Source organism: Xiphias gladius, chromosome 12 (assembly GCF_016859285.1).
Source record: "Xiphias gladius isolate SHS-SW01 ecotype Sanya breed wild chromosome 12, ASM1685928v1, whole genome shotgun sequence".
Classification (NCBI taxonomy): Eukaryota; Metazoa; Chordata; class Actinopteri; order Istiophoriformes; family Xiphiidae; genus Xiphias; species Xiphias gladius.
This window is the reverse complement of record NC_053411.1, coordinates 1,222,581-1,245,856: the sequence shown is the minus strand read 5'-3', so window position 1 is coordinate 1,245,856 and position 23,276 is coordinate 1,222,581. Positions and strand designations below refer to the sequence as shown.

Below are 23,276 nucleotides of genomic sequence, written 5' to 3'. Positions count from 1 at the left end.
GTGGTGAATGGATGGATTTCACGTCATTAAGCCCTTCCAAAATATACTTTATTAGTCATTATGTCAGGTGCATTGACAGAAAAACTGTAATGAAATCCCAATAGTTTCTTGATAGTTGTAAGGGTCACAGATATACAGTATGTGCTCTCCATAGGAGTGCACTGTTGCACTCTATTGGAGCTACCACAGGAAACAAGTACCTCCTCAGCATCCTGTACCCCAGCTAACATACTGTAGATTTCCTCTGCTGCTTGTCATCCTAATGGCAGACGCCCTTGATTTGTACTCCTGCCTTTCCCTCTGGACCTTTAAATAACCACACACACCAAGCAGATAATCTGTAGGTGCAGGCAGCTCAGCTCCAATACATCACTGTGTCAAATGGAAATGTTGGAAAGGCAAGTGAAGAGATACTTGACATTGAATATTGTCAGTTGTTGTTAAGGCTCTGGTTCTGGCACTGATATAAAAATCCCATGGCAGCTCGTGGTGGGATTGCAGCTGCCCTCGCTCTGCAGTAAGACCTTTTCAACAGTGATATTACATGATAAGATACATGCATTATCTGCTCAATTCCAATCCAAAATACCCTGTTTATATACACCTGACTGTTGAAAATATGTGTAAAGGTGCAGCTTGTGGAACATCCTTATGGGGTTCTTGAATCCTGACAAATTGAGGGCTTCATCACTGTTTGTATAACATTTCCTTAGGTGTTGAATAGGTAATGTTCACCTTCTCTGATCACAAAGCTACCCCCTCTCTCTCCTCTCTCTCTCTTTCTGTCCTGGCAGGGAGGCATAGGGCTGCTGATGTCCTTGAGTTATTTTTAGCACAATGGGGCCACTGCAAACTGGGAGCAAGGCTTAGAGAAACTCTGTGGAGTCTTCAGCTTACTACTGCTGTCAGGGCTTCTCATAGGGAGAGGCCTTAATGTTCATCCAGCAAAAAGCAAACCTGCAGCTTCTTGAGACACATGTAGAGCAGCCCACTTACTAGAGTGTTGAGGCTAGGCAGGTATTGAACAAGGCAGTCCGTCTGTAAGGGCTTGAACATGCTTCTTCGTATGCATGCAAGTAACAGCCAAGTAGATGTCTTACAGTTGACAGGGTTGTTTTCTTTTATACTTTTATGCAGCCATAGTGGAAGGCGGAGTGAAGAGCCACCGTCACAGAGAGGGTGAGAGATGCACTATTGTTTAAATATGGGAATATTTTTAGACAGTCTCTGCTGGAAGACTTTCATAGTTCTGGACTAGGTTGTTAACATTAAAGCTGACAGAAATAGTTGTGTAAAAAATGAAACAATAGAGCAAGAGAGAGAATGGTTCTAACCCTGGCTCCCAGCTCACCTCTGCACAGCTGACCAACCAACAGAATCCATCCATCGCGTATCGAGTATACTGGCCTCTTAAAATCAGTTTATGTTTCAAATCTAGTTCCTGACAGAAAATTGGTTGCTTGTTTGACGCACATGGCTGCGGAGTTACAACATTCTTTGTGAAGATCAGTAGAGAATCTAACCTTTGCTTTGAGCACAGTGGTTTGTAATACTCACTGACAGGATTTTACAACTCCTGAACGTTATTTATCACGACGACACCTGTTTCTTCTTTTGTCGCAAAAATCTCAAGATAAACAGCAGAAATGTTAGTGTTACAGTGTTATCCACCAGGAATATGCGCTTGATGCAGTGCCGTGCCAGATGATGTCAAGTTGCACTGCAGCTAAAGTTGAACCAGATTCAACTTTTTTGCCACATGATGCAACATCTTTTTGCATGACGCCCCCTTGATAACCCCCCCACTGTCAACGCACTTCTCCCATTCAAAAGAATGAGAAGCGTTTTTTCAAACACAGCAGATAATATTGGTGTCAACGTGACCTAAGTTTGACAAACCTTAGAGTTGGTTTCTGTGTGGTCGTTTCTTCCCCTTCTTTCTAGTTATACTTTCGTACTCCCAGTTTCAGCAAATAATTTGGTGAGAATAATGTTTAACAATATTAGCTTTAGACCAATGAAAATAGGTCTAAAGCTGTAATAAACCAGAATTATCCTTTAATGTTCATTCAACTATGTACATGCAAACCTACAGTAGATGTGAACAATGCAGCCCAGCCACTAGAATGCTGAGGCTAAGCAAGTAATGAAGGAGGAGAGAAAAGATCACTAAACCCATGTTCATTTCAACACAGTTTATTTACATCTTCTCCATACACCTCATAGTCCACGTGAAGCCTTGGAATCTACTATTGCATGTTGCTTTCAGTTCAACAGTTTATATCAACAGTCCTTTCCCTGTACTTGTTATCAGTGCTTTCTCTGTCAACCCACACTGGAGTGTTCAGATTTTTGTTCCAGCACACAGTCTTTACTGAGCAGGTCCACTTCTGTCCAATCCACCATCACTTTCCTCTGAGTGTTTTCCAGGTCTGGGCTTCAGTCGACGGGGCCCTGGAAGATGAGTTTGATGTGGCCTTGCTCCCCTGTCAACCAGGTACCACAGAAGGGGCAGGCAGCGTGGAAGGCATGCGTGCCGTGGGGTAATGGGATCTGGCTCCACCCCACCACTGTCTTTTCTGAGCATACATGGCCACAGGGGCAGAAAGCATGAGTGGGCGGCCCAGCGTCCAGGTACAATCCTCCCTCACAGCCCAGCCACAGCGGCACATAGGGGCCCACTCGCCGGCACATGGGGCACTCCCTCTCCCCTGTGCTGGCTGGTGCTGTGCCCCCGGGGCCGGCGGGACCCTTCTCCTTGCGGTAGCCCCAGTTGTGGTAGCCATGCACGTGGCCACAGTTGACGTAGACCCAGGGCTGCTTCTTGTCGACAATCTCGCGCTGAGCCAGGCTGGGGAAGGCCAGAGTGTTGAAGCCCACAGGACACTGTGGCCGGGCAGCATTCAGCTCCTGGCGAAGGGACTCCAGCTGTTTCAGGGTGGGGGTGTGGCGGAGTCCGGCGGGTGTCCTCCACAGCAGTGTAGCCCCACACAGATCAATCAGAGAACCGTCCTGTAGGGTATTGGACTCATTTTCAACCTTAAGAGAAGTACAGAAGAAATGAAAAGTAGCAAGGGAAAGAGAAGAAGGAAAGGTACATCAGTTTTCATCACTGACATCGCTGTCATTATCAAAGAGGGGATGCACTGATCCAACTTTCCTCCGCAGATACACATCCAACAAATCTGATCGATGCATCCCTAGAACTGATGTATTTTTACGGGGCATACTATTGTGTTTTGTTAAACTGAGAACAAAAAACCCCATTTTAACGAAGGATGCTGCAGTGCATACTACCCTGACACACCATGCTTTTTATTCTTTATTTTTTGGTCTTTCTGTTGAAGTGGAGTCCTGTAACGGTGAGTAGAGGTATGGTATGAATGTTTTGTTGACAAAAAGAAGTAGATGAAGAAACATCAAGGTGTATTTTAAAAAATATGTTCATCAGTCTTTATTGCATCTCTAGTTCAATACGCCAACTTTTCCACCTCAGCCAAATATAAAAACTTTTTGTGATATTTGTCTTTTATTCTAATTTGGTGGCTTTCAAAATTGAAAATATGATGGAAACCGAGGGATACATACCTGGTGAAATGGGCTGTCATCGCGCTTTATATCTACCTTGCCTTCACATCATGCTTTCTTACTAGCATGTATACTGTTAGACCTGTAGCCCCAACATCTGCGTTAGTTGGTCTTCTGAGACAACTAAAGAACTAGAGAACTTCTTTCCTGACTTCTTGCAGGGAAAGAAGTTCTTTACATCTATGGTCATTTACACTTGTGCTGCACAAGGATGTTTTGCCCCTTATGCTGTACTCACTTTAAAAATTTCCCACTCCCTGTCTGTTAAGCTGTACATTTTCGGATGCCACCACATTGGTAGGTGTGATTTCAAACAATAATGAAGCAGTTTACAGAAATAATGTTTCATCCCTGGTGGACTGGTGTGCAGCCAACAACTTGAAGTAGAATGTTTCCAAAACAAAAGAAGCAGTGGGGGACTGTAAGAGTAACAGTGGCCATTTACCCCTGGTCATATCGTAAATGGTCAGGAGAATAAATAGATAGAGACCTACCAATTCTTGGGCGTAACGATCTCCTATAGTGGGAGGTTAATACTACAACAGTACTGAAGAAAGGAATTACGTATTTCAGTACGGAATAGGGATACGTATATTTTGTACATATCAGTTTCAAGTTTTTGGGTCACGTAAGGTCAGTAACCTCAACCCTTGCGACTGTATTGAAGCAAACATAGGACTTGTTTTCCCATCAACACCACTTCATCTTACCAGTTTTCCTCTCTGCTGGGCTGAGCGAGTCTCCCTCAGGGCAAAGACGTTGCCACAAACTGAGATTTCCCTCCAAACGCCCGGAGCTGGCTCAGACACAAACTCCCCTGCTGGGTGCATCACCAACACCCCGTTGGTAGTCAGCCCGTCCATCAAGCCATCCGATGTCCTCCATTTGGCAGCCCGCTCCTAAGAGACCCCCAGAAAAACACAGATAGAGCAGGCAGACGTAAAGGTTAGGGCAATGATGGCAAGGCACAAAGGGATATAGTGGAGATGGATGTCAGGGGTGGCTGGCGAGAAAAACAGCCAACGTTGCTTTTGTTCTGCTGCTATATTTAGCTCAGTACAGAGTGACTATTGTACTGACTAATGCACAGAGAGGCACCCACGCCTAAGAATAAACCCATCCCTGAGCAAAAGATAGGATGTAATATGAAAACAAATTAGCTCTCATGTATTTAAACAGCAGATTTCTGGCATGTTTAGCCTAATTTTAAGAAAAAGCTTTTAAAAGGGCCAGGATACTGCAAAATGCAGCCTGAAGATTTAGTTAGCTAACATTTCTTTTGAGGCCGTTTCTGCTCTGGAAGAAAGAATACGCTTTCTAGGCCACAAATTAGCCTAGTAAAAAACTTAAAGCTGTACTAATCAGTGTTTTTATATTAGCAATGGTTCAAATGACTGTGTAATGTGAACTGGCTCACTCCACAGAGCATTATCACCAAATCTACATCTCCCCTAAGCTCTACAGAGCTTTGTAGCATCTTTCAGCCCCCTTGTTTTGGTTTTACAGTCTGCGACTTTACTTATCTGCGTCAGTGTCACCGCTCTCATCAACTTTGTTTCCAGCAGCAGGTGGCAGCTTTTTTCAGTAAAAAAGCTCTGATAAACCAACAGTACACTAACTGCTCAGCAGCAAACAGCAGACAGACACAGTATGAGACTGGCTTGTGAACATAGTAGAACATTCCTCACGTGGACCCAAACAAAACTCCAAATTAATGCTAATTTTGCTCTGTGTCTGCTGGATGTGTATACAGATGATTGCTAACATATTGGCAATATCAAATTTATAAGGTAATTAACATGTCAGCGTTGTTTTTAGCTTTCAGCCCAAGTGGCCAAAGAAGCAGCTAATACTTATTAAAACCTTAAAGAAACTCTGCTAAAAATATTGTGGCAGGCTAGCTAAATACTCGCTAGCAGAGCAATATTGTGGTTTAGAGATGTTTTTGTTTGTATATAATTTACAAAAAGCTTTTTTTTCAATTCCAAAAGGGCGTGGTGGTCTTCTAAATGATTTATTTCTCCATCATCATCTGCCTTGTGATCTAAAAATGGGAAAGGGCAGTGTGGTTGGAGTCCAACAGTTCTCTAGACCTACAAGTCAGTATGGAAACTCAGGCTTGTTAATTTATTGATCGATTACCTGAAAGATTTGCTCAAATCCCCCTTGAAATTATACCCTGCCCGCATTACCAGTTCCACTAGGAAATACAGACTGCCATTTTCCTAGGACTTTAAAACCATTACGTGTAGCATTTGAAAATTTCTACTCTAGCCAAACAAATAATGGGCTGAGAGCATTAATCGTGTCATGTTGCCTCCTAAAGACGAGGAAAGGCCTCAGTATGCTACAAATGAACTAGGCTGTACAACATGTCATTGCTGCATAAAGTGAGTGTGATTGACTTTCATAAATTTACAAAATGTTTGAGATGGCAGCAACCACCCCCGTCCCACCCCCCCGAATCAACCTTCAGAAAGGGGGTTTCAGATGCTTTTAGACTAATTGGCAAGCAGTCGACAATGTTGTCCCACATGTTAATATCAAACTCAGATATCTGGCTTGTGTGTTCTGCATCACGCTGTGTGCGTGCAGGCATCCCTTTTGCGCGGGGATGCAATTTGAATCCCACCTGGGAGAGGCGGACTCCACCAATAACAACAAAAATCAACAATACAGAGAGGCAGTTACAAAATATGTATATATTTAATGGCTACTGCTAAAAACCCACGGACCATAAACAGTATCAAAAACTGGATTTGTTATAAGGATTGTTACTTTAAGGTCTTCCCATACAAAATCATGCATTATTTATGTAAGGCACAATAACAGTCCTATCTGCATCACGTCCATCATAGAGTTCAGAGGTGAACCACAGAGCCAGGCTCAGACCTGATTTTTATAAGAGGAAGTATTTGCAATATTTGTTCCATATATCAGGGTATATGTAGTCCTGATGACTGGGAGAGTTATACAAACCCCAGCTGTGTGCGCATATGTCTGTAGGTGACAGAGTGTGTGTGTGTATGTGTGTGTGTGTGTGGTTGTGTGTTTTAAGCACTAGTTGCTGATGTTATCTATCTGACTGCTGTCCTAGTTGTCGGGGTTCTAATGAATCTTGCATGGGATGAAGTCATGCTGTCATGAGAAAGGGCTATTATTATTATATACATGTCATGCTTTAGACTGCCCCACCCCAGCAGCTTTTGCTGTGGTTGGAAGCTTTCACATCAGAAAATTATATAGTTCATGGAAATGTATTACTTAATAATTTGAAAAAATAACATGTCATCACAATACACATCACATCAGAATGGGTTGAGGTTAAGTAGTCTATAGTTGTTGTTAGCTAAACAAGCTGGACAAGGCTGCAGATAGCCCTATTCACTGAACTGGAGAAACAGCAAGACAGAGTTAGTCCAGGTAAGGACTGCTGACCTGGTTTGATGGTGCATGACTATGCTGCATTAATCAACATAAGCACTGTGCTCCTTTCTATTAAAGGGTAATTCTGGTTTATTAAAACCTTCTTTTCTTTCTTTTGTAGTTTTGGTAGTCTTTCCTACCAGGAATGATAAAATTGTAATCAAGTGACAGGAAAATATTGTTTATTACAATTTGGTTTTATTTTTGTAGCTTTGACCAATGGTTTGATAACATTGTAATCAAAGTTAATGTGGATATCTTGGGGTGCAACATTATTAAAAAGAGGTCCAACAGGGCACGGACAACTTGTCAATGATGCTTTGTTGAGATGCACCAGTGTTATGTTTTTCTTTTCTTAAGACCTCACCTTTTTTTTTTGCACTTCTGCTTCAAATGATAAATTAAGTCTGTTTTGTTGATTTGTCAACAAAACAGACATGCTTCTGCTGTGTGTACTTATGACATTAATACATCAACACGTTGCAATATTGCAATGACATGACAAATTTGATATGACAAATCACATTAAAAATTATACCAGTGAACATTACGATATGGCTCAACACAGATCTCAACATTCATTTTGGTCAGTACAATATTATCATAGCTGATAGAAACTCGGCCAAAACTTGGAAACTATCTTTAAAGCACCAGAATCCTGAACTATTTGTCTATTACATACAGTGCCCTACAGTATATACAGTGTTTAAAGTCATACTGATCAAATGCATGTTATAATATGTATCATGTTTACTGATTGGTTATGTAACCACATGTTACGTTATGTATCTCTCCAATAGCTTTATGCAGTAACATGACAACCAGAAGCAATATATTGGGGCATAACACACGACTAACACCACTAACAAGTCCTTTCACATGTGCGCACGCGCACACACACACACACACACACACACACACACACATACGCACACACACACACACACACACACACACACACACACACACGTGAAGAACACAGTTCCTTCCTCTCCCATGCTTCCTTAAGAAAGGTCACATGCACTGACACCCATCCTCACAGCTATGATCAGCCATGTCCCTGCTGTTGCTCTCACTATGGTTGCCATGGTTACCACGGTCCTCATGTAGTTTACCAGTAGAGGCCTAGCACCCAAGGGATAAAGCACTCACCCCCAGGAAGATGTTCTTGGAGGAGTCGAAGCCAGCGGCATAGATGCGGGCTGTGTAGGGAGCGCTGCGTTCACACATGATGCGACAGGCATAGCGGGAGATGGTGCTCTGAGCTGACTGTCCTCCACCACCCTCCCCAGCCGCACCCCCACTCTGACTGCTGCAATTGCCTGCTGTGTCCGTCACCACAAAGTCGATCATGCTCTCTGTGGATCGGCCAATCTAAAAGAAACGAGAGCAACACCGATATCATAAAACAATGATAAAAAAATGAAAAGCACAGAAGCGTGGTCTCTGCAAAATCAAGCAGATACATTAATAGTGCAATAACTTCCAGCAGTTTGTGCTTAAAGAGTTGGTTCATCTAAATTCCAAAAAGACATATTTCATATTTTCCTGTAATTTATTTCTCTTGGTATCTGTCCATGTAGATAGTCTCGGTTTTATTTGCCCAGGTTTTGAGATTTGCCATGGAAGTACTTCGTATAAGTGGTCAGTAAATGATCAACCACATCTGTAACACTGAATCCTCAATATGAACTTAGTTGATTGAGTCGTCAGTGTAACGGACCAAATCAGTAGCTATAAGCCAAATCAGTGAGCTCCCCTCATTGGTGACTGAAAGTGCCATTGTCAGCTCAGCTGTGATATACAGTATGTTACTATATGTGAATGATATACAAACAATAGTGATGCCATGACTCTGAGATAGGTGGCTGTTAATGGGGATATATTGTGTTATTGTGATTTATCCTCATTTATATAGTGTTATGATGTTGGGGGTTCATGTTACACATAGTTTCAATTTTCAAAATGTAAAGTGAATGCCTTTGGAAATGCCAGACAAAAGCCTGCATATGACACTGGTCTGAACGTCTCAATTTGAAGTTGCTTGTAACCCCATAACATGTTGATGTCAGGATTTTACAGAAGTTTTTGAAACTCACTTCTTCTTCAGGCCCAGCCAAGTCGAGAGAAAAGTCATTCTAAGTTATGGCCCTGACAGAGATCTAGAAGTAATGTTAACAAGTGTCCATCCTCTTTTTTTCTGATTTTGTACTGTGTTCTGAGTTCTCAGAAATTATTTCAGCAAGTACAATGTTATCATTGCCAATAGAACCAATGGCCAGAGTTACAAAAATAAAAGACAAGTTTTAATAAATCATAGTTTTCCTTTAACCTTATAAACTGTGTTTATATATGCTTATACATGAAGAGAATGAAAAAGGTTAAACAATTAATAGGCTGAACTTACTACTGACAGTGTTTCCAGTAGGGCTGTCTTCTGAGGCTGGGGCCTTAGGTTACTTTATGGTTAGACTTCAAACTACTACTTTCTACAGAAAAAAGGTCATGAAAACTGTAGACTGTGTTTTCTATGGATTATACAAAGTAACTGGGACACTGTTTCTGCAAAGAGATGTTTCTGTTGATTTTTTTTTTAATGTCATTTTGTCACTGTGAGCAGCACAAACTAAATTTCATCCACTTCCATTGTATCAAGGTGGAGGCAGATATCTCATACCATGGACAACAAAACTATCTGCATGGACACATACCACCAAAGGTAAGTGAGAAAACGTGTTTTGTGAGTGGGTGAACCGACCCTTTAACACAGTAGGGAGAAACAGGCAGACCTGGATAGATTGGACTGGAGCCCTGTTGATTCTGTCTGCTGGAGTCCCATATTTTTTTGGAGATCCTTGATCATGAGAGACGTTTGTTTGAAAACAACTGTGAGCTGCTGAGAGAAGACAGGTGTGACTCATCTTCTCTTGTATACTTTATCTTGTCAGTCTCTTGACTTCCCTCTGATACTCACCTTCCCTTCCTATTGTTCATTCCCTCCCTCTGTTTCTCTCTGATGCCCTCACTGCTCTCTCATGATGCTGCATTGTTGAGTCGTCTGACAAATCTCCTTACAGATTATCTCTGCACTCCTTCAGAGGTGTTTATGTTATATTGTCTAACAGACACCCTAAAGGAATAGTTCAACATTTTGGGAAGTAAGAGTATAACTGAGATGAGAAGATGGATATCAACCTCATGTCCGTGTGTTAGGTACAGAGCCTGGTTATAGCCTAGCTTAGACTGGAAGGAAAAGCTAGCCTGGCCTCTGCCCAAATTTTACAAAGAGAGCTGCCAATTTTCAAAAGCTTTCTAATTCACATGTGGTATCTCGTTTGTTTCATCTGTACACAAACACCTCTGTAAAAACAACAATTTGTGGTTTTAGCTATAGTTACATACTTTCAGAAAACAGCTAACTGGCAAGTATGTTAGCTTTAAGTAGCTATGTTATCTGCAGGCAAAAAAATCATGGATGTATTGTAAAACCTGAATATGGGACTCAAATATGGCAAACAATCACTTGAATGAAAACTGCTTGCCAAAAATTTTTTTCTAGCTTTTGCATTGTGCGGCCCACCGCACACCTGCTGGCCTCCCCTGTGCGCTCCCACTCGGACCATAGACTTGATATTGTGATGACCTCGAAAATAAACTCTCTTTTCTAAGCTTTGAGAAAGTTTTTCAAATATAAAACCTCCATGAATAAAAAAATCATAATAGAAAGCGGAATGACCGACCTTGTTTGCAGTTGGAGGAGTCCTGTCATCAGTCTTTTTTATAATGTTGGTCTATGGGGAAAAGGCTTTTTGGGCCGCAGGGGATTTTTTTTCATTGCAATACCATGAGTGGCCAGTGGGAAAAACTGGCAGCAAGGTTGAGTGGCAGTGCTGTATCCAGCTCTTACAGTGCAAAAAAAATGGTTATCTTTCAAAAGGATTTGAAAGTGACAAAAACTGGAGTTAACAAGGTTTTCATGTTTTTGTGAGAATGTGAGATTGTCTGTGAAGCATAGACAAAATGGATAAGGAATTAAACTTTGAAACAGCTTAATCAGAATTTCACACTGTCCCAGTAGTGAGGGTTATTAAGGTTGAATGTTAATTAGAGGGGGTCTGGGAATCAGTACTTTGATGTGACCTTTCAATGCCACATATCCATGCCCAAACTGCAGGAGCATCAGCACAGCAACCTGTAAGAGGCCATCAATGCACCTTATTAGGAACTGGCTAAGGATAACTACCCATTAGGAACATGGGTGTATTAAGAGAACTGGATACAGCGCTCATTGGGCGTGTCTATATTTTTGGTCCAATGAAACATGAGTATTAGAGTCTCTGGCTGAGCTGACTAACTTCCTGCTGACTCCCTGCACACAATAACAGCAGGAAAATAATTCACTATGGCTCTTCCCAGGGTGACTGGGACTCTAAGAAAAAATGTAATAATTGTTTTACAGCTGTTTCGATTGTAACGATCGATGGATAAAGTCTCTTTGGGCAAGTGGGAGTCATGTGACCTGCAATTCCGACTGTGGCCACTACCCCAAAAGTGCTATTTCTTTGGGCTTGATTAGACTGTAAGTCCTGAGCCTCCACCATTTTGAGAGTAAACATACAATATAAGCAAGTGAAAGCGCCAGAGATTACTGTTGCATACAAACGATGCCAAGACGAAACATCTCAGATATTACTGAATTAAGGTAGTACATTGACGAAATTAGTTTGGCTACAGTGGCATGGTTGAATATGGCTGCTTTTAATTTTTACAGACTTCTGATGTGGGTGGAAGAGACTAGGTGGGACCAGAACAAATAATAAAACAATACTGTACTCCTATCTACTATGACAACATAAAAGGCTTATGTTTAAATGATTGATATCACTAAAATTTAGTTACTATTGATAATTATTACTATATTTTTAGTATTACAACTTTGCTGTTTCCCTTTTTAATAATCACATTTCAACATATTCTAATTGAAATGTGATAATTGGTCATAATTAAAGTTCCCTACCTTCAACCGCCCACTGTGGTATCAAATTTTTCACACCACACCTGCAGTATAAGTCACTTCTCTGCTGTTTATCTGTATGTTAAACATGTTTCAAACAATTGCTGTTTTTTATTGTCAGAGGAAATAGAATTAAAAGCCAGGTTCAAAGGCGTGGTTCTCTCTTCTTCTCTCTTCTCTTCTGTTTTGGCACTTTTTAATTAAGTTTTTACATGTTTTTGTCTGTCAACGTGCCTCTTTTCTGACTCTTGGTCTACTATTTCTACAGTAGCTCACAGTTAAAATGCTGAGTTGGCAAAGCACATGTGCACGTTAGTGTGTGTGTGAGCGTGCATGTTTGTCGGCGTGTGTATGTTTGTGTGTGTGTGTGTGTTTGTGTGTGTGCGTGTGAAGGCACTGACCTGAAACATGTCTGTGTTGGTGTCATGGGTATACTCCACAATGACAGAGTGGCTCCGTGACAGTGTGTAGGAGATGCTGTGCTGGCTTTTGTTGCTGAGTGCCTGCCAATGGAAAAGACATTATCCAGGTCACATGGCAAGGACAGCTGAAGGTCTAGCCTCCAGGAAAATCTACCCAGAGGACATTTCCTGTTCTACAAGAACAACCCCGACTTTAATGACTGATATAATTTATAACTAGAATGGCACTCAGTAGAGTGCATACGTACCTCCACCAAGGCCAAACAATCCTACACTATCTGTCTAGCTCTTATAATATAAAAATAAAAGGTAAAGAAAGTACTCTGATAATATAAATGATTTATTTAAACATGGTAAGTACAATTCTGTGTTCAGTGTGGATTTGGCATTTTCTTCCATCAGTTCCTGGTTTATTTTCTGGATCTGCACCAAATTATGCAAAGTCATGGATCTCAACATCATGAATATGTCTATTTTTTTCACATGAATATCCATACATTATTTCCTAAGAAATAGACAAAAACTGCTTTAACTCTTAATGTTAAGGAAAGTGATAAAAAATTCCTGGATACGCCCCTTTAACTGGACCTGCACCAAAATGTAACAGGTTCTTCCCTGGGCCATGCCCCATCCCTCTACCCAGTTTAGTGCAAATTGGTTCAGTAGTTTTTGTGTAATCGTAATGAAAAAATAACAAACAAACAAACAAACAAACAAACAGACATGGGTGAAAACATAACCTCCTTGGTGGAGGTATTTAAAATTTATTCTTATGATGGAGAGAAAACATCTATAGTCAAGTTCTGTGTGACAGTTTATTACCCTACACACACACACACACACACACACACACACACACACACACACAGGTAGGTCCATCAGTAGTTGGACAGTGACACAGCTTGCGAAATACTGCCTCTGTAAACCATCATGATGGATTTGAAACAAAGAGTGTAGACTTTCAGCTTTAATTCAAGGGGTTTGACAAAAAAAATCACATTAATCGTTTAGAGATTACAGCCAATGTTATACCTAGTCCCTCATTTTCAGAGGCTCAAAAGTAATTGGACAAACCAACATAATTCTAAATATATTCTTCCCTTTAGATGCTTTGCCAGGCCTCTACTGCAGCCGCCTTCAGATGCCGCTTCTTTATGGTTCTTCCTGCCCTCAGTTTTTTCTTCAGAGATAAAAAGCATGCTTAGTTGGATTGAGATCAGGTGACTGACTTAGAAATTGAAGAATATACCATTTCTTTGCCTTGAAAAGCTCTTGGGTTTGCTTTCGCAGTATGTTTTGAGTCATTATCCATCTGTACTTTGAAGCACCATCCTATACACTCCAGAATACATCCTGCTACTTCTATCAGGAGTCACATCACTAATTAACACCAGTGACCAATTTCCATTGGTAGCCATACATGCCCATGCCATAACACTGCCTTCACCATGTTTGACAGATGATGTGGTGGCTTTGGATCATGAGCCGTTCCTTTCCTTCTCCATGCTTTTCTCTTCCCATCATTCTGGTGCAAGTTAATCTTGGTTTCATCTGTCCAAGGAATCTTGTTTCAGAACTGGGCAGGCTTTTTTTTAGATGTTTTCTGGCAAAGTCTAATCTGACCTTGCTGTTCCTGAGCTTTACCAGTGGTTTGCACCTTGTGGTAAACCCTCTGTATTTACAAGAAGGTGTCTCTTAATTGTACATTTGACAGCGATATGCCCACCTCCTCAAGTGTGTTCTTGACCTGGCTAGATGTTGTGATGTTGAAGGGTTTTTCAACACCAAGGAAAAAATCTGCCATCATCCCCTCTTGTTGTCTTCTGTTATCTTCTCTCAAACACCTTGGTATTACTGAGCTGACCAGTGCATTCCTTTTTCTAAAGAATGTACCAATTTGTTGATTTGGCCACTTCTAAAGTTTCTGCTATCTGTCTAATAGGTTTTTATATACCTCTTTGGACCACATGTTGAGAATTCCCATGAAAAACTATGAAATGTAAATTCAACACTTTGAATCAGCTCCAGACCTTTTTATCTGCTTAATTTGTCATGAAATAACGAGGGAACATGCGACACCTGGCCATGAAACTGTTTGTCAGTCAACTGGCCATTACATTTGAGCCTCCGAAAATGAGGGACTTTGTATAAAAATGGCTGTAATTCCTAACTGGTTATTGTGATGTTTTTGTTAAACTCTTTGAATTAAAGCTGAAAGTCTACACTTCAATCACAGCTTGACAGCTTCGTTTCAAATCCACTGTGGTGGTGTACAGAGGCAAGATTATGAACATTGTGTCACTGCCCAAATTCTTATGGACCTAACTGTATATACACACACGAACACACACACACACACAATACAATTTAGAAAATTTTAGACTTGACACCAGATGCAGAGCAGTGTTCACATCTTAGAGTGCATTGTCATCTATTTTCATCGTGATTGTCATCTTAGTTTAACATGTTAGCATGCTAATATTTGCTAATTAGCACCAAACACAAAGTACAGCTAAGGCTGATGGGATTGTCATTAGTTTTGCAGGTAACTGATCATAAACCAGAGTACGCAAACAAATTAAACATTTGATCTGATGGTGGTGCTAGATGAACAAGACTAGGTCAAAACCTAGTATATGGTTGGAGCGCCCTTTATCTGTTTGCTTCTCTCCTACTGTCTCTGCTTACATATACAGTAATTTAATCCACTAAAGCTGTTCTCATTTACATGTTTTTCTCTTTCTGTTTTCAGACAACAGAACAAGTATGAAATAATGACTGAAACGCGGCCTATTAAGACTACATGTTAACCAGCAGTCACTTCCAAGCCATTTCCAAGCTGCTGCTCTGCCCTGCTAAAATCCTGATTTTATAACCGCACTGCATCTGATAAAGTCACCAGACACATAAGTTAAAGACTTGTGCTGTGCTGTGATTTCAGCTATATTTACTTGTAAAATGATCACTCAGAAAGAAAGTTATAAGTTCATTCACATCCGTGTCAGTTGCCGTGCGGGCAATTGAACGAGACGCATAGAGAGGTGTGCGTGCAAAGGGAAAGCCCAATTGCAAACTCACAGGGCTATACTGGCTACTCTCTTCCATGGAAAGTAGCTAAGGTTTGTCCAAAAAGTCGCTAAATTTGTTGCTAGGTAGGGGTGGGCGATACCCTAAAATTTTCTTTTCAATCTGATACCAAGTAATACAGGGCCAGAATTGCCAATATCAACACCAGTACAGATACATTTTATTATTAAAATCGGCTTATGTACTTTCATGTAAGGGAGAGCAGTGTGTCATGATTTATTAAGTACATGTATCCTCCATAGGCTTAATCTTAATACATACATGAGGTATATTTTTTTAAATTAATTTAAAATAACTTTGATATCACGTTTTAGTGGGCTGAATATATTAATTGAATGTCTGCATATAGTCTATATTAATCCGTCTGCTTAAGTAACAACTAATGATGACCAATTAAAGAAACATAAAACAATACTTAAGATTTGACTAAAATATTAATTTTCACTAATATACCTAGGTATTCCCTCCCTCTCTGAAAAGACTCTGCCAGTCTACTCTGTGTCAGGGGTCTGTCTGAGGCACTTCCCTCCTCCTCCCTTCTTTTCTGTTCCAGCAAAGAGTTCTCTTTCTACTGATTTTTTAAGTGTTTAAACAAATTGGGGGTGTTGCCACAGTAACAAACAGCCTTCTTACATACAGTACATTGAAGTCTGCAATGTTTGCATTTGCAGCTGTAAGATAGCTCCACAATGTTCTCCTCTTTCAATCAGCCATTCACCACATTCATGTGTTGGATTGGTGGCAGTAGTCTCAGTGTGCACCGTGGTGTTCACACAACGCCACAACAGCAGTGGAGAAGCAAAGAGTACGTGCACTTACATGTGTTCACAATAACGGAACATTGTTTGCACAGACAGTTATACTCTTTGAATAAATGGGTGCAACATTGAAGAGAGAAACTGAAAATGCTGTTGATCCTATTGACGCTAGAATCAATTTTCAAAAACAAGACATAGTGTCTGTAGTATCTATATTTTGGAATCGATCCTCCCACCCCTATCGCTACGCACTTTTGTGAACAAAAGTCGCTAAAAGGAGTCTAAAAAGTTGGTAAATCTAGCGACAAAGGCGCTAACTTGGCTGCCTGTAAACACCTGTTCATTTCGTGATAGAATGCGCCAATTCATTTCAGATAATTTAGTTTGGACCAAAGTGGTGGACCCGCCATTGAGCACTGTAACAAAATTGTCTTTAACCAGTGATGTAGCTGAAACTCTAAGTATTGCTGCTTTGGTTACTTACACTCTAATATAAGTTAAGCACTGATATAGAACAATTAAACACGTAGACAACTGAAACCACGTTCAATATATTATATATTTTAATGGTGTATGTGAAGAAAATAAAATATAATCACAAATAAGATTCTACCAAAATGGATTTTCAGGGCTGATTTTGGTATTTTGACATTTTGGTATTCAAACAGCCAATAACTGGTATCTATTGGCCATTTAAATATCTCCAAGTTAACCAATTTCCTAACAAAAAATGAAAAGTGTTAATAATAAATTAGATAAACATTTTGGAAGGTTTGTTTCCTTCATCTTAAGTAAACTGGGCCACCACAGCCATCATTAGAGAACATGAACAACACAACACAAAATTAAAATTGAAATTTGTCCTTTTAACTCTCCCATTTGCCAACACCCGAAATGAACACTTCAGCAGTTTTAGAGCTTGCATCCAGTAGGAGAATTATGACTAAATTCTTAGAAACTACAGTCACTGCTATTTAATTCACCACCCTCAATGTAATTTCTTTTTTTCAAACTTTTCTTTCGAACATTTCACATTAATATGTTGGTATTACAGAACAGATTATTAATTCCATGACAGATGCGCTCCATAGTAAATTATCCTAAAATAATCTACTATGTTTTAGGATAAAGAATCTGGTTCTTTTAAGCTTGTGTCAGGGAAACCACTTGACACTCCTTCAGTCTGAATGACATCCTGCACTATAAGACCAGTGCTGCGACTACTCACCTTTGACACCAAAGGTGTTGAGACATTGTGGATAACATCAGGTTTGACCCCATTGGCTTTGGGTCTCTTGTAAAGGGCCAGACGACTTCTTCTTCGACCCTTGTCCCCATTGGCCAGCGACCCATTGTGCCTGTGAAGCATAAGAATAAAATGTACTTAATTGTAACATTAATTAATTTCAACAGAAATACTGTTTTCACTCATTAATTTATTTCAGTAGCTTCTACTTTGCCATTTGGCTCTCCTGGTTTTTAAAACAGAAAATAATACAGCTTTCCTGACTGGTTCTGTATCGACTGACTATAATCAGTTGGGTGTAGCGAGTAGCCAAACTGAGTTTTGTTATATGAAATATGGATTGTAAAAATCACTGAAAACACTCCTTATTTGCTAGCAACCCCTTTGTATTTACTTTCCTATTTCATTTGAGTGTCCAAATTCTAAATGTAAAATTTATGCACTTTGTAGTGGCATTCAACACTACACCTGTCAGTGATGATGAAAAATTATGACTCATATTAATGATTCTTAAGTATCCAAAATCTCAATTAACATGTCATACTATGGAATAAACTACTGAGTATTTACTATTTAGCCGTGAGTTTTGACACAGATTAAGTAAAGGTTCAGTACAAAATAAATTAAATTGAGTCAAAAATGTGATGACATAAAGAATACATACACTCTTAGTTTTATACATTAAATTTAAGCATGCCACAGAATAAAAAGACTTAAAGTTAAAATAACTTATTCCCATAGTAGTTCTGGTCTGCGCCAAATCATGACAAGAACACAGAATGCTGTGCCTCTGTTATGTTACTGTCTTACATGGAAGTTGTGACATGCAGATTTAATTATAGTACATATAGTATTCAACATTGTACAAATTGTACATATTTACTTAAAAACTAAAGACATTTACCAGATCTCCTCTTTCCATTCTCTTCTTACATCATCAGGTAATCAGGTTTGAATTTTATCCCCCACATGTTCAAACAACGTAGGTCCAAAAGTACCATATCTTTGAATTTTTACTGAATTTTGACTTTGCCAAATATGACACATATGCTGGTCTCTAGTATGCTCAAACGACTGTAAATAGTCTGGTGGCCATTTGGGTATTTTTACACATGACCTGCTGCTAGATACTGAAACCTGTTAGCAATGTCAAACAATTTATTTAAAAATTCCCTATACTTAAATTGGTTCTTTTATTATAATCAAAGATATAACATATCATCTTATTTTGCAAAATTTTTAAGTGGGCCTTTTAAGTGGTGTTTTAAAAGACCACAGTAACAGAAATTACATGTAGTCATTTATTGATTGTATCATACTGTAGCCATAGAGAAAATTTTCTTACAACTAGACTTAAGAAGCATTTTATTTCTATTGTTTTGTATGCCAAACACACTTTCTGAACTAACTAATGAGACAGAATTGTCAGCATAAAGAAGAAGATCACAATCAATTCCATATTATTTACATAAATTATGAAGAGTAAGGTTCCTAAATTTGATCCCTGTGGAATGGCCCCTAATATTTACACGCTGAGTATGAGGTGTAGGTTATCACATCCAGTAGCCTCTATTATTACATAAAATTAGGCTCTGTTTTGACTCTGTGAAATATGATTTCCTGAACCCAGAATAGTACTAAATAATATAATGTTTACTGAAATTAGGTACCAAACTGGCCATATACCAAAGGGGTCCAAATAAAAGACCCTTTGTCTGTTCCATGGATTCATTTCAGATTGGGTGAATTATCTAGTATTACCAACCATGAGTATTCCGTATTATGCTGCATTTATGATGAAAAACACTCCTTCCAGTAATATTCTGCTGGCCACAGAGAAGCCATGACTGGATGGATGTTGTAAAATGTCAGTGACAGGTAATGCCCCCCTCTCTCTGTAATCACATTGACAGAGAACCAAGCCATTTTCATCATCCATCAGTGCATGGATCAATAGGTCGAAGAGTGGAAGCATTTGTCTGTGTCTCAGTGACTGGAGTAGCACCATGCTGTGTACCATCCTTGTGGGAAAGATATCCTTCTCTCATACTTGTATGCAGTCTATGTCCATTTGTCTGTCTTTTTGTTGTTCTTCATGGAGTTTAAGGTTTAAATTTGCCACAGTGGCTCAGCGTGTGAATGACACCTTTGAGTGGAGTCAAATGAACTCTTTTTCCTCTGACTAATTAAGGTATTTTACAGTAGACTGGGCATATAGTCATTCACCTGACCAGTCCTCAGCTTGCCCAACAGAAGAACCAATGAAAGGGCTTTTTGTGATAATGGAGTTATTGTCACACTAATCCAAAACAAACATATATGTTGAAAATGCATAATATTAAGAGGCTACTAAGTAGCTGGTGGAGCCTATGTTCTCGAAGATAGGTACTAAGTAAGAGCTTTTTTTAATTACTGTCCAAAGTGGGCAACTTACATAAAAAAAATATTGGTTTGTAAAAATATTGTTTTGCTGGGCCAAGAAACCCATTGAATTTCATCTGTTTGGCTAGTCACTAACAAGAAGTTGCGTGCAGTAATCCATCCATGGATGTTAGGTAAATCAAATTTTGTACTGCACATCTGTCCATTTGCAGAGTGTATTTCAGGTGATTGCCGTTGGTCTGATTTTGCAGAAACATTGCCTGCCTGCCATTTCAAACATCTTTTCACAAAAAGAGACCTGATCTGGAAAAGACCCAAGAAGACACACGCACACACACACACAAACCCAGCCACACACACACACACACACACACACACACACACACACACACACGCACACAAAAATCCAACCCAACCCAATCAAGACTGATTATAACTCACTCTGGTACTGGGTGGGGTCTCGGGAACCAGGAACCAAGTGAATTCATGAGGACCTCTATTTAAAGCACCTCAGTGAGAGCGCAGTACTTGAGATTGTAAAATATGCTCTTCTAATGTAGTTCTTCACTGAATTTAAAAGCCACATTCACACTAAAGACCTTTGAATGAGATCTAAAACAGAACTGTGGAAAACCTACCTGGATCCAAAGTGCCTGATTTAATTTTGAAAAATAGAGACCTCTTCCAAAGGGAACCCAAGAACACACATAGACCTGAGACCCACAGAAATACAACAGGACCCAGCTTGATTGGGGTCCTGGTTCGGGTACCAGAGATTAGGAATCTAGTGGACGACTGAGAACCTACGGTATAACATACTCATGCATATCACAAGTAGAGCAGTAGTAAAAGTACAATATACAGCAGCAGAGACATTTTAGTATCTTACCCTAAGACGATGAGCTCGCCGTACTTGATGGGCTCCTTTTCCTCAGGGAAGACTCCGTCATTGGGCTGTGAGCTTGTACTCAAAGGAGGCGAGGACTGGCTCTTGTTGCAGGATGGGCGCAGCTCCAGAGATGGGGGGGGACACAGCGCCTCTGAGCTACCCTCCAAAACCATGCCCACCGGCCACAACTGGGGCTCGCTGCTAGGGACGGAAAGAAAGAGAAAATCATGTGTTACCAATGAAGAAATCTCATTTCAATGCTAAAAAATAACATGCAATAAAACACAGGATGATTGCTGAAAAAAGTACAAAAAGTTTTTGGTATGTGGTCACATACCATGTGTCCCTTGTAAATAAAAGAGCTCTTTTCAAACTCTAGGCTGTATACAAATAATCCTATGATATGCCAGGATCTACAATAGCATGGGGGCTCGTAACTGGAGGAAAATAACAGAATCAACTGGAGATACTTGTGATTGAACAGACACTCCAAACATGGTCCACTCAGTATGTACATAGGTTTATTTGGGGCAAATAAACAGACTGCAAAAATAGTTATGCAGTCATATTCATATGATTAAGGGTGAAAATTAGCCTTGCTTTCTGTCTGAACAGATCTTAAGATCACCAAACAGAGTATTGGAGAAGGTGTTGGCATCAGTGCCTGCATTAGCCGATTGGCATCTGCTGTTTCATTCATGTTTTACAGTCACTTGCTCATTCATCAGCTGTTTGGCTGCCAGCTGACTACCAACATCCAAATCTTGAGTGCTTTATTTTTGGTATTGCTGATTTAAATATAATCTAATTTGTATGTATATATTTATTAACAGGTATTTTGTTTTTCATGCAGAATTCTTGTTGCTGTTCAGATTGTTCAAAGCTCCCTCAAAGAGCAGAGCTTTTTCCACCAAATATAACAGCATAACAATTTTCTATAAATAGTCAATTCCTTGACTGACCTCTAAGTGAAATTTGTTTAATGATAAATATGGGTAAAATGGGATACCACTTGGTGGTTATACAGAAATGTACACCCAAGTCAACAATTTCAACATTAGATTGTAAGCAAAAAATCATGTGTCAAAGATGAGGAAAAACATCGATTACAGTATTATAAACATCTGTATATATGTCTGTATACATGGTAAGTACATATATTCATTTTGCAGATTGGTATGCATACCAAATCTGCAAATGAATGAAATAACTAGCCACAGTTTGTAAAATGTAAAAATACCAAGTCTGCTAACTGAACTGATTCAGCACTTGATTTTATTTGTCATTTGAGCGCAGGATGTTTACAATGAATCCAATGATGCGATCACCTAGCCATGCTGTTATATCAGGCTCTGATGCAAAGCCACTCATTTACAGCTCTTCAGTCTTCCATTTTAAAAAACCAAATAGAAATAAAATCTAATTCAGGAGTAACTTGCTGAATGTGTGTTATTACTACAGCACAGAATTGGTGACCAGCTTCAGTCTTTGTGACGTTGACTCTTCTGGTAATTGTCATCCTCTTTATGCAACTGAAGTGTTTTCTGTTTGCTGACCAAGAGCCTTTACAGCACAGCTGGCCCATCCTAATAGGATTGGATGGGCAAAAGTGATTAAGCTTTTTCCAAAAAGCCACATAAACTGATAGCTGCATTTATGAATCCTGTTAATACTTTGTAATTCATGTGATAAGCTGTGCCATTTTACTCGTGGTGATGAATTACACTTCATGGCTCCTGGTGAGTGATATGGAGCCCAGAAAGAAGGAGTACTGGAAACAAGAGAGCATGTCCTCTTCACAGGCTCTTAAAGTTAACAACCAGATAACCATCAATTGACAAACTGCCTTAACTGAGATTCTTAACAAAGCCCAGGAGGCATGCAACCTTTCTCTGAGCAGCGGCCACCAAACAGAGAGGTGGAGCAGGTTCACTATTACTGCCTTTCATTTCTTCTTTCCCTTCATTTATGATAATGGCATTTCAAAGCTTTCAATTGCAACCCTGACAAATTAACCTATGGTCCTCATTAAAACACACTGGACTCAACATACAATTTTTTGATAAGAGAAATCTGTAATACACCAACAAAATGTCCAATGACAAGCGTTATGAAACTGTCAAGAGAGTAGACAAAATATGAATAATTTGCTAAAAAGACGGATCATTTCTACCACTGAGTCACTATGTGGATATTTTGACACTGATTTTACACAAGTCAAACAAAGCTCAGTCCCTGTCTCTGCACATGGGATCTAAGCCAGTTCTTAATGCTCAAGCCTATTATTAATCAAAAGTGGGCGACACCACCTACATAGTGGAAAGCTACTAGTGCAAAAGCATGACAAAGCCCTACAAGCTTTGTTCTCCCTTCGAGCAGATTAGATAACCATCCTGGGAACGTAAATGTAATAATACTGAAAACACTGTCCCAAGTTTGGACGCTCTTCTCTTCCTTCTTGTAT

General features: G+C 39.7%; 1 protein-coding gene across 2 annotated transcripts in view; it reads right to left on the bottom strand.

Moving 5' to 3' along the window:
* Positions 1–2,212: 2,212 nt before the first annotated feature.
* peli3 (pellino E3 ubiquitin protein ligase family member 3) overlaps positions 2,213–23,276 on the bottom strand; it is a 38,845-nt gene continuing 17,781 nt past the window's right edge. Inside the window, exons 3-8 of one of the 2 annotated variants that reach the window (XM_040140557.1) lie at positions 20,813–21,013; positions 17,524–17,653; positions 12,430–12,531; positions 8,167–8,388; positions 4,299–4,487; positions 2,213–3,039 (exon numbers count right to left, since the gene is read on the bottom strand). In XM_040140557.1, coding sequence (XP_039996491.1) covers positions 2,440–3,039; positions 4,299–4,487; positions 8,167–8,388; positions 12,430–12,531; positions 17,524–17,653; positions 20,813–21,013 — 1,444 coding nt within the window. In that variant the 3' untranslated portion in view covers positions 2,213–2,439. The remainder of the gene's footprint in view (positions 3,040–4,298; positions 4,488–8,166; positions 8,389–12,429; positions 12,532–17,523; positions 17,654–20,812; positions 21,014–23,276) is intronic. The other variant, XM_040140558.1, reaches the window with a different exon arrangement.